General features: G+C 38.0%; 2 protein-coding genes across 2 annotated transcripts; both read left to right on the top strand.

Annotated features, from left to right (window-relative positions):
• Positions 1-3,674: 3,674 nt before the first annotated feature.
• Positions 3,675-5,164, top strand: LOC141904551 (uncharacterized). Its single transcript, XM_074793150.1, has 3 exons — positions 3,675-3,784; positions 4,374-4,691; positions 4,929-5,164. The coding sequence occupies exons 1-3, from the start codon at positions 3,724-3,726 to the stop codon at positions 5,021-5,023; spliced, it is 474 nt and encodes a 157-aa protein (XP_074649251.1). The 5' UTR covers positions 3,675-3,723; the 3' UTR covers positions 5,024-5,164.
• Positions 5,165-6,612: 1,448 nt separating this feature from the next.
• LOC141904550 (josephin-1-like) lies at positions 6,613-11,812 on the top strand. Its single transcript, XM_074793149.1, has 4 exons — positions 6,613-6,728; positions 7,003-7,279; positions 7,683-7,808; positions 9,000-11,812. The coding sequence occupies exons 2-4, from the start codon at positions 7,053-7,055 to the stop codon at positions 9,631-9,633; spliced, it is 987 nt and encodes a 328-aa protein (XP_074649250.1). The 5' UTR covers positions 6,613-6,728; positions 7,003-7,052; the 3' UTR covers positions 9,634-11,812.
• Positions 11,813-12,148: the final 336 nt, after the last annotated feature.

Here is a 12,148-nt window from a genome sequence, read left to right as displayed (position 1 = left end):
TACATGCACACTAAATATTCTTAATCTGATTCATTATCAGATCGTCGCAGTCCAAGAGCACCTCAGTGAAACCCCTAGAGCACCTCGGTGAAACCTCTAGAGCACCTCGGTGAAACCTCTAGAGCACCTCGGTGAAACCTCTAGAGCACCTCGGTGAAACCTCTAGAGCACCTCGGTGAAACCTCTAGAGCACCTCAGTGAAACCTCTAGCGCACCTCAGTGAAACCTCTAGAGCTCCTCAGTGAAACCTCTAGAGCACCTCAGTGAAACCTCTAGAGCTCCTCAGTGAAACCTCTAGAGCACCTCAGTGAAACCTCTTGAGCACCTCAGTGAAACCTCTAGAGCACCTCAGTGAAACCTCTAGAGCACCTCAGTGAAACCTCTCGAGCACCTCGGTGAAACTTCTCGGTCTAAATTTTCAGGTTGTTACAAAAAGAAAAGTTTAATAGATATCTATAGAACCTTCACATTTTAAACGATCGACACGTCACTACTTTCCTCACAACAGAGCACCCGCTGGTAAAATCGAATTTTCGACGATGCACCGTTTGAGAAGCATCAACCCTTAAGTATCCACCTGTTTAGAAAAGTGGAAACGATTTTGCCATATAATCACGGCCCACTGCTGCTGATATCATGATTCACCCAAACCTTCACAAGCTTCGTGGTTCAGCTCGTTATTCAAAATGAACATTAAGTATTTTGTTGCTGTTAGTCTTACACTTGTATTTCTGAATGGAACTAAAGGTAAGTCATCACTTCCTTAATCTCCCTCTTAATCTTGTAATTTGATTCGCTTACTTACCCCTTTAAAATCTGGAGGAAAATGATAAATGTATCATCGTAACATCAATACCAACCATACGAATAATAGCAGGGACAGTCTAAGGAAAGTTTGATGGCGCTGGGCGTCAACGAGTAAAGGAAGGACATTTCTCTGATATAATATGTAGCAGCCACGTCAAGTTTGATTCGATGCAGTATAATGACACAAGTACCCACACATTATCTAAATATTCTTCAGTATACTAACACGATCTATGATGTCTGCTGTTTGTGAATATAGTTTCAGAAAGTTGTTCTAGACTTGGGAAAACCACGTATACCGATAATTCAGAAAAACAATTCGAGGAAGAAAGAAGAAGGTGTGTAGATGCGGGGAAATGTGATGAGGATGATATATCGGAGTGCTATAAATGTGTAACTGGCGCCCGCTATTGTAATTCTACGCGAAAAAGCCCATTGACAGGAAGTGCATTGACTGAATGTGAAACTGCTGCCAGTTTGTTCTATGATGATTGGTTGGATGCAAACTGTGGTCATGATTCCACGTGTGAAGCTGATCAGTGTAAATTCGATGTAATGAAGGACTACGCAGATAAACTAGGTAAGCATATGTTCAGATAAAAATCAAACTTTACGAGGAGTCCGCGTTGTCTACTGTGGCAGGCGAGGATCCGCATAGATTTACAATAATTTCTACTACGAGTGGGATTTTTAAAACTTATTTCACTCGCAAGCGGCCATCTTAGATTTTGTTGATTAGATTCGAGATTTTTCATCAAATCTCGCCTGATTTCGCCTTTTACTATAGTTTTCACGTTTGTCTTTGTTTTTATGATAGGATTCGATGGTGCTGCAGATATTGAGGATATGTCTTGTAAGTGGATGGACGCGATAAAAGACGGATTTACCGAAAATAACTGTGGACACGACTAAAAGTATCAGTTTATCTACATTTCACATATTTTTCTTCAAGATCTTTACAATTTCACCTCTGAATTGTGAAAATCTATCGTTTAGATTTTTCTTTGCTTATAGAAAAACTGTAGTTTTTGGGCACAAATAAACTTTACTTTCTCTGCAATCTGACACTTTCATCATCAGAAACATACATTTGTTGTTCATCTCTTTACGACTTACCAAATCCATAATTCATAGTTCTGGACTCGATTTTGAGAACTGATACGACTGATGTCTTACGGACATCAGAACAGAAAATAATTTTAGATTGTGTAATCCGGAGGAAATCAATAGCTGGGTTTTATGCGAAACAGAATCCATTGACCGGTGAAAAGTGACTAGGTTTTTTATACTCTGATGCGAATGCCGACAAACAGAACCTATGATACAAACCGGTTCTAATGTAGTCGCGAATATTAATGGATTCGACTTTGAACAGGGCCTTATTTGCCAGATATGCTGAATATAATATCAAAATAGCAATACGTTCTTACGTTTTCAACCCGCAAGGTGAAAAGTGTCGTTTTTTTAGAAGACGGTCTCTGTTGTTGTATATCATATTTCTTTCGCTACTGGTGAATTATTTTGGAGAGAACTGGTTTTTCAGCAAATCAGCTTCCAACTGTATTCTGCTTCTCCTGTTCGTTTCGTAGTTATATTTTGATATTACGGATCCTGAAGCGGCTTCTTAAGTTTGGAAATCAATCTGGCGGTCTGCGCGGCGGTGATATGGTTGTCAATCACGTTCTTTTCACTTGGCATAACAATATCTTCTCTGATTTCAAGATTCTAATCAGATTTAATTGCCAAGAATCTAACTAAAGCGGATTGATTCGATTTGTAGCAATGCGAAATAAGTTTAATGACATGAAACATGTAGCATCTCATGTTAATCACTACAAGTCGATATAGTATGAAAACAGGTGGTTTGTATGCGATCTGACAGGTTAATTCTCCGCTGACAACTTAATTTTTGTCAGCAATTTTCCAACTAACGTATGGTTTTGATATCTACACGCACGCTCAATATCAATGATATTATCAGATTCAAGTCTCTTCCTTATTGTTTTCGAATAAACGCTTCATCCACAGGAAAGTGTATCAACCAATATTCATGCGTCGTCCATTTGAAGAAAACAAAATGACGCTGCATTTCATTCTAACGCGCAATAAATTCAACAATCTTAGAGCGAAATTTAATTTGTAAAATATCTGTGCAAATGATACGAATAGAATATCCAATGACCGCAGTTAGTTCGATTAACCTCTGTTGCTATTCCACTAGAACGAGGGCTAAGAAACCCGGCTCGAATTATTCTGTCAAAGAAGTTGCAATGGTCTAGTAGGATTTAGGATGCTGCCATCAGGGCACGTGCTACCGAGTTTCGGGCACGTGCTACCGAATTTCGGGCCCTTGTTTCATTTTCTTTCATCCCCAAAGTAAAAAGGGTAGATTTAATCGTCCCTATCAATTCCAAAAGTAGTAAAAGGCACAAGAGGAGATATTTTCAAACAAAAAAGGCACGCCATTCTTCGGGATTTCACCTTTATTGCCAGGAAACTACTTCTCAATACAGAATATTTTCTAGAAAGCACTTTGCACCAGGACTTCCGTATAGATTGTCGGAGATTATGCGCTTTTTTATAAGTTGAGCTCCCCGTCAACAGTAGCCGCTGGATCCGCCCCTAGTTTTATCAGTCGAATGCATCATGATACTCTGAGTAGAAGAGTAAATATCGCATGTAATGTAAGTCCACGATAAGTTAACTTTCACATCAGTCTAAAATGCATTGTCGCCGTTAATTATTGACAATGTGTCATTTTATGAATCAAAATATAGATATCATCCACCTGTTCCGAGGCACGGGAATAATGTTCTTCTGATATAATCACGACCCACCATTCACTTCATGATTCACTTTGCTGCAAGCCAACACGTCTCGTTAAGCTCCTTGTGAACTCGCTTTTCTTTATTCACGATGAACATCGCGTATCTCGTTGTTGTTTGTATGTTGTCGGTATTCCTTAATGAAATACAAGGTAGGTTATCATTTCATTTACTCAAAGTACTATTATGGTCACACGATAAGCACAGAGAGTTGAGGGCTTATACACAAATCATCTGGTTTTTCAACTTTTATTTGTGTAACTTGTCAATAAAGAACCTGTATCGGCGTGGCACTGAACAGAATCGTCGTAGATCGTCGCAGATCGCGCCTTGTGGATACGATCACTTCGAGCACTGGGCGAAAATTTACATTATGATGTATAATTTAGTTTTCAGGGTGATACAATTATATGATTATTATTATTATTGTCATTTTAATTAAGCGTTGTGGGTTTATTAGGAAAACCAAGATGGAAAAACCCGAAATAAGAAAAATGAAATAAGTTCTATAAATTGATCAATGAACCTCTGTTTTTCGGTGAAAACCGGTAAACTTAAAAGGGGGGAAACTAAGACTTCGGGCGGGATTCAAAATGTAAAGGGCATCTCAGCCATGCCAGGTCGCACATTCTGATTCGAAGCAAAATAATGACATATCTGCATCGACACGAAAAAAACAGATAACGTGTTAATGGAGAATAATACGTATTGTATTTAATTATTTGTACTTCATGAATATAGTTTCAGAAGGTTGTTCTACACTGGCGAAAACCACGTATTCTGACGAATATAATCTATTATTCACACAAGAACTGGACCAGTGTACAGCTGCGGACTGTGAAAACGATGATATGGTCGACTGTAATAAATGTGTAACTGGCGCCCTCTATTGTAATTCTACGCGAAAAAGCCCATTGACAGGAAGTGCATTGACTGAATGTAAAACTGCTGCCAGTTTGTTCTATGATGATTGGTTGGATGCAAAATGTGGTCATGATTCCACGTGTGAAGATGATGAGTGTAAATTCGAGGTAATGAAGGACTACGCAGATAAACTAGGTAAGCATATGTTCAGATAAAAATCAAACTTTACGAGGAGTCCGCGTTGTCTACTGTGGCAGGCGAGGATCCGCATAGATTTACAATAATTTCTACTACGAGTGGGATTTTTAAAACTTATTTCACTCGCAAGCGGCCATCTTAGATTTTGTTGATTAGATTCGAGATTTTTCATCAAATCTCGCCTGATTTCGCCTTTTACTATAGTTTTCACGTTTGTCTTTGTTTTTATGATAGGATTCGATGGTGCTGCAGATATTGAGGATATGTCTTGTAAGTGGATGGACGCGATAAAAGACGGATTTACCGAAAATAACTGTGGACACGACTAAAAGTATCAGTTTATCTACATTTCACATATTTTTCTTCAAGATCTTTACAATTTCACCTCTGAATTGTGAAAATCTATCGTTTAGATTTTTCTTTGCTCATAGAAAAACTGTAGTTTTTGGGCACAAATAAACTTTACTTTCTCTGCAATCTGACACTTTCATCATCAGAAACTTACATTTGTTGGTCATCTCTTTACGACTTACCAAATCCATGATCGATAGTTCTGGACTCGATTTTGAGAATTGATACGACAGATGATTTAATGAGGTGCCCGATCGAGGAAAATGGACGGCGACCGAGAGCAGAAAATTGAAAGATATATTCATTTGGAGGACGATGGTTAAACATCACACATTCTTAAATCTGTTTATTTCAACATTTAGAATTGAGTGATAATGAAATTCAGCTGGAGAATTTACAACTTGACGAATCAAGCATCACAATTTAAGTCGTCATCTTTCTAGTTATTTGATTCATTTACCATGAATTATTCAAGATGGAGGCACGCATGAAGAGGAAACCTGATAAGGTTAATGACATGTTAATGCCACGGCACCCCATCACACTTTCACGCATCACTCGCTCCAAAAAATTAGGTGCCAGCAATATTAAGGATCAAATAAAAGAAAATAAAAACTGAAACTATGAGGGTCACTTTTTAGGCATAATGACAGTTTGACAGTTGTTCTTTTACGGGACCTGAAAAGAAATTGTGAACACTTATCTTATTAATCAACAATGTCTGTATCTACAGACCGCTAACGTACCGCTGAATACGTGTAAGCTATTCCTTCACTGACACTTGTGATAACAACACACGAGGGATCAGTTGAGAAAACCAGCACGGCCGGAGGACGCCCCGACTGACACCAGCAACCCGGGATATCACCGAAGGAAATACTACAAGGCTCTGCGAGTGGCGCACCATTTGCCCGGCTGATCGTTGCCTCGAGCGATTCGGAGGAAAGGACCACCTGAAAACCTTCCTGCGACCAGCTGCCTGCACCGAAGCAGCGACGACTCGAGAGTTGCGGCAGATGGAGACAGTTTCGACTGAGTTGAGAACTCGTTTATTGTCCTAATGAGTGATCCTATGCTGGACTGTCTACTAGCTCAGGATATCGCCCTGACACGGGCCCGTAAGAATTTCGGCTCTTGAGCCCCGGAACGATCCAGGTTTTTGAAGTTGCTATCGATTTCCGCTCGAAATTCCGCGGTCAGACTCGGTCTTATAGAACTAGACTCGTCCTCTGGTAAAGAATGGTTAGAGGTGCATCATTTTTAGTGACGGAGCCTGACACTACACCAAAAATCAGAGCTTTTGGTAAACAGAAAACGGGTGTGATATTTAATATAGATTTGTTGATTTCATCAGATCATATGTGTTCAATTCTTTGTAGTGAACTGTATAAAATCCTATAATTCCAGTCATCATTTACTTTAACGCTACAGTTTTCACGCCTATGACCAGCGGCCAATTCTTCAGTCTAAGGGAGGCGTTAGTCTGGTTGTATCTATCCCCCTATTATCGGAGCAAACCTTCATTTATTTGCACGGTTAATCGTAGTTTTATTTCGATACGCAGCATGACTTCACAGTTTTGATGACGTCTTTAACGCGGAAGCGAAAATAAATAAATCAGAATGGTTAAATTGACATAGGCTAATAGTGAATCTCGATGAATTAATGAATGTGATATACCGGGTGAGTAAAGACTATATTGGGCTCGGAGAAATTAGCCCCGGGTCTTTTTGGGATCGATTTTTTTGCGATTAATTATCGACTGCAGGCAGCCTCTCTCCCGTCCGTCGTTCGTGCTTCTTCAACGTATTGTTGATACAGTTTTCAGGTGTGCGCGAAATATGAGTATCTGGTCTGAGACTTAGTGCTAGGCGGGCCCTTTAGGTCAGGGGTGCAGGTCAGCTGTATGTACGCGAGTAGTAGAGGACTGATACGATCTTGTGATTATTATTTTCAGATACAAGCATCACGTCTCCGACATACTGTGGTCAGTAGTTTAATTTATTAATGAGTTGGTGTGGATGGTTCGGAGGACCAGGTACAGGTGCTATGGCTTGTATTAAAGGTCACAATGTGAATAAAGTATGCAGCAGCAGCAGCTGCAGTGAAGAGTCTGTATCTCACATCTATCATGAGAAACAATCGAAGGAAATGTGTGCTTTACATGCACTTAATAACCTTTATCAGGATTCGAAAGCTTTTTCCAAGAAACAACTTGATTCTATATGCTACAGGTATGTTAGTATCTCTTTAAGGTTTCACTGTTCTCTTATGCGTTGATATTTGAAAATTAATTAATTTTTCAACTCACCTGAATCCAGTTACACACACGCGGATCCAAAATTTCCGGAGGGGTTCCTCTGCTGGTCATAGCCCAGAAAATTCTGAAAATATTAACCTTTTATTTTCATGCGTTTTTAGGCACTAATTGATCATCTCATATTTAAAATGAGGTTTTTAAGGTTTCACTGTTCTCTTATGCGTTGATATTTGGTTGCAGAGTTCAGAAATTGAAAATTAACTAATTTTTCAACTCACCTAAATCCAGTTACACAGGGGCGGATCCAGAAGTACGGCCAGGATCTGCACCTGTTACCTATATCTGTTGTTGTAACGATTGTATCTCAATGTTTGTAGTTTATCCCCGGCCAGTATGATTAATCCACACAAGAGTATGTTCGGTTTTGGAAATTATGACGTCAATGTTTTAATGTCAGCAGTTCAACTTAAAGATTCGGAAGCGATTTGGTTCGATAAGAGGAAGTAAGTGACAGTTAGTAGACTCCGCAGTTGTCAGAAGACTGGACAACATTTCACCTAGATTTGACTGACACCGATATCCAAATTGGATTATTAATTCATGTAGGGTCAAAAAAGTATTCAACAAACATTGAAGTTAAACAGCTACGTCTGAGTTAATCAGCTATATCTGAGTTAAACAGCTACATCTGAGTTAAACAGCTATATCTGAGTTAAACAGCTACATCTGAGTTAAACAGCTATATCTGAGTTAAACAGCTACATCTGAGTTAAACAGCTATATCTGAGTTAAACAGCTACATCTGAGTTAAACAGCTATATCTGAGTTAAACAGCTATATCTGAGTTAAACAGCTACATCTGAGTTAAACAGCTACATCTGAGTTAAACAGCTATATCTAAGTTAAACAGCTATATCTGAGTTAAACAGCTATATCTGAGTTAAACAGCTATATCTGAGTTAAACAGCTATATCTGAGTTAAACAGCTACATCTGAGTTAAACAGCTATATCTGAGTTAAACAGCTACATCTGAGTTAAACAGCTATATCTGAGTTAAACAGCTATATCTGAGTTAAACAGCTACATCTGAGTTAAACAGCTACATCTGAGTTAAACAGCTATATCTAAGTTAAACAGCTATATCTGAGTTAAACAGCTATATCTGAGTTAAACAGCTACATCTGAGTTAAACAGCTATATCTGAGTTAAACAGCTACATCTGAGTTAAACAGCTATATCTGAGTTAAACAGCTATATCTGAGTTAAATAGCTATATCTGAGTTAAACAGCTACATCTGAGTTAAACAGCTATATCTGAGTTAAACAGCTACATCTGAGTTAAACAGCTATATCTGAGTTAAACAGCTATATCTGAGTTAAACAGCTACATCTGAGTTAAACAGCTACATCTGAGTTAAACAGCTACATCTAAGTTAAACAGCTATATCTGAGTTAAACAGCTATATCTGAGTTAAACAGCTATATCTGAGTTAAACAGCTACATCTGAGTTAAACAGCTATATCTGAGTTAAACAGCTACATCTGAGTTAAACAGCTACACCTGAGTTAAACAGCTACACCTGAGTTAAACAGCTATCTCTGAGTTAAAGAGTTATCTTTGAGTTTTAAAGAATTTCATCTTTTTTTTAGAAAATTGGATGAAATGTAAAAATGCTCTTTTTTCTAATTTCAGGGATGTTAGCTGTTTATGTCTGAAAAACATACATGGATTCATTCTGAACATCCCTACTGAGTATAAATGGGGAATATTCACATTTCCGATTCACCGTAAACATTGGATCGCATTAAGAGACATCTCGGGCGTCTATTACAACCTTGACTCTAAACTAGACTCTCCAGAATTAATCGGTAAACCAGCCGAACTACTGTCGTATCTGAAAGAGCAACTCGAATGTCAGGACAAAGAATTATTAGTGATCGTATCTAAAGAGGTTGAAATGAACGGCACGTGGAGAGTTGTCGATCCTGATTTACCGAACGGCGTCGATTTGTCGAGTCAGAGAATATTCAAATTGACGATTAATACATCGGTGACAGCGGACGGGAAGGAAGAGATCACCGGCGTTCTGTGCGATAGTTTACCACAAACTGAACAGCGCAAACAATCAAATGGCGCTTTCATAGCAAATCAGCTTCCACAATCTACTGAACTGACTGAACCCGTTCAACCAGCTGAGCTAACCGAACTGACTGAACCCGTTCAAACAGCTGAGCTAACCGAACTGACTGAACCCGTTCAACCAGCTGAGCTAACCAAACATGAACTTACTGTATTGAACACTGAAGATAATAAGAATTCATTGTAAATCTTGTCAACCCTTTCAGTGTGTCTACACCGCAGTGCGGTGTATAAATCAGTGATGGATTTTGCTAGTACACCGCACTGCGGTGTACTGATGTAATTGACAATTAGTCTCTATTTCTATTGAAAGATGGCAGCACCTGTCAAGCCAAGTGAAATTCAGTAGGTATTGATACATCGCACTGCATACACACTTTTAGCGGTATGCCCGTTATTCAACACACTGGGGTGGAATTATTAAAAAATTCTAAATTATCTCCGGCACTTTTGGTTATTGATTAGTCAGTCAGGCCTGAAACTGATTTGTGTGAAATCTCAGCACGGGATGAAATTTCAATATCATAAACGATGAATTGTGAGTCAAATTATGATATTATCACTTTTGGGAATAAGGCCGTCAAAAGGGATGGCATGTTATGTAGATTTTGTAGATATAATAACTGTATGAAGAGGTGTGGGGTTAGGATTTTAAGGATGATTCTGGTTGAAGATATTTTGACTGTTGATTCACCGCGACAAAGTCAATGTTTTCGCTTGTGAAATCGGCTATGCTTTAAAAAATATTCGAAAAATTAGGCTTTTTGTATATGAAACTGAATGATGGATGTTGAAATGATTCAGTAAAATATAGTTCGATATTTTACACAGTCATATTGTGTGTACATGATTTCAATCCTCATCATATTAAAATTTACTGCTGTTTAAATTGCGTATTCGATGTTGCCCTCAGTTTCTCCTATACTCTATAGAGGGCAGCAGCTCTGCATCGCTGTGTAAAAAGCTATATCATTAGTGAAAGGATAATCAGTTGGTTGAAATAGAATTAAACCGAATTTCAAAATCGAACCCTGTTTCGCTCCCAGTAGGTGTGGTGGGTTTGTAAGGGACACCGATCAAATGAATAACAGGGTCAATTCCTATTTTAAAATTAAAAGAAAGAAATAGAATAAAACTCCAGTAAATACTTGAAATTGAATTTTCAGTAGTTATGCGACAAAATCTATGCCAATCAGAATCCAGGGTTTGGGTTAGGTGTGAGCTATTTGCATATCAGGTGACCACGTCTCAACCAATCAGAACTATGGTTTAACCATCAAGCCTAGGATTTTATTGCCGATTGCGTTGATTTTTGTGGTTCTGAAAAATCGCCAGAGCACACCGATTTTTTTCTAGTTTTTTTTCAACCCCGCAATTCACCATATTCCTAGATCAATCCCTGCCTCGTCGTTAATCTAAATGAGGTGACCAGTTCTAGGACAGACCATTCAGATTTCTGCTTAGCCACCTAGCAAAATATGAAATACAGTTGAGATGATTGATTCATATAGATTGAAATCATTAGATTTTACTGCTTTAATGTGTATATACTTGAGAGGACTGTTTTATCGGTGCCACTCCTATCAGGATCAATTTAAACTGCTTGTAACGCATGAATTATAAATGTTGATTAAGTTGAATCATAGTTTAAATTTTAAAATACACAAGTTATTGTTATAGGAATATAAATAGAATGTAGTCGTCGCTTTCTGCAATTACCAATTCAACCAAACTTAAATAGATTTCGGTTGTTGACAGGAGTTATATATACAGAACTTAGTGAATTATACGTACCGGTCTTAACTGTCATTTTAGTGTTCATCTTAAGAATATTGCTTTTAAAATTTTTTTTCGTTTACCAAAAATGAGATTACAGTGGAACCTCGCTATAACGACGTTTCTGATGTGGGCAGATCTAGAGAAAGGAGGCTTGGTCAAGGAGAAATAAAGCAGCCACAGCCCCCAGAGATTGTGGAAAAACTGAGATAAAAATTTAACTACCTCTGTCCTAACGAAAAGGCCAACCTAAGTGGGAAGGGTCTGTACTCCCAAAACCACCCCCTAAATCCACTCCGGCAAATAGGACAATTATAATAATTTCGTACTTGAGACAACAAACTATCGGTTATAACAAATATATTTTATGGTGCCCTGAAGTTCGTTGTAACGAGGTTCCACAGAAAAAAAATATCTATTGACCACAATTTAATGAGTAAAGAAATGTATAACTGTGTCAATAATCTATGTATCTCTCTACCGATACAGTGTTCAGTGCATTCTGCAAATAAGTTAAAAAAGATTTCTACGTTTTTGAAATTCTATGAATTACAGATGTTAAATATAAACTTGTTTAACACAAAAAATATTGAATAAACATTAAACATTCTAAGTGTATGAATAGATGTTGATGTTTAATGTTATCAGTCTCTAGGAGTTTGAGTTTGTTTTCCTCATCATGGCCATTGAACTTGAATATCACTCAATACAAAACAATCTCGAGGCTAAAAATCAAAGAAACAAACAAAAAAGTTGTAATATTTATATTTTTGATTTGATCTATTTTCAAATACATAATATATATATCCCGATCATCACTATATCATACGACAATCTAAACCTGCACAATTGCGTCAATAATTCCAACATTCTTGTTACAGTAACCCTTGACAACCCGGGGCAGATAAAATCAGTACAAGCTAGGA

The sequence above is a fragment of the Tubulanus polymorphus genome, chromosome 4, assembly GCF_964204645.1.
Source record: "Tubulanus polymorphus chromosome 4, tnTubPoly1.2, whole genome shotgun sequence".
Lineage (NCBI taxonomy): Eukaryota > Metazoa > Nemertea > Palaeonemertea > Tubulaniformes > Tubulanidae > Tubulanus > Tubulanus polymorphus.
Note: the sequence above shows the minus strand (reverse complement) of the source record. Positions and strands in the feature narration are given on the sequence as shown.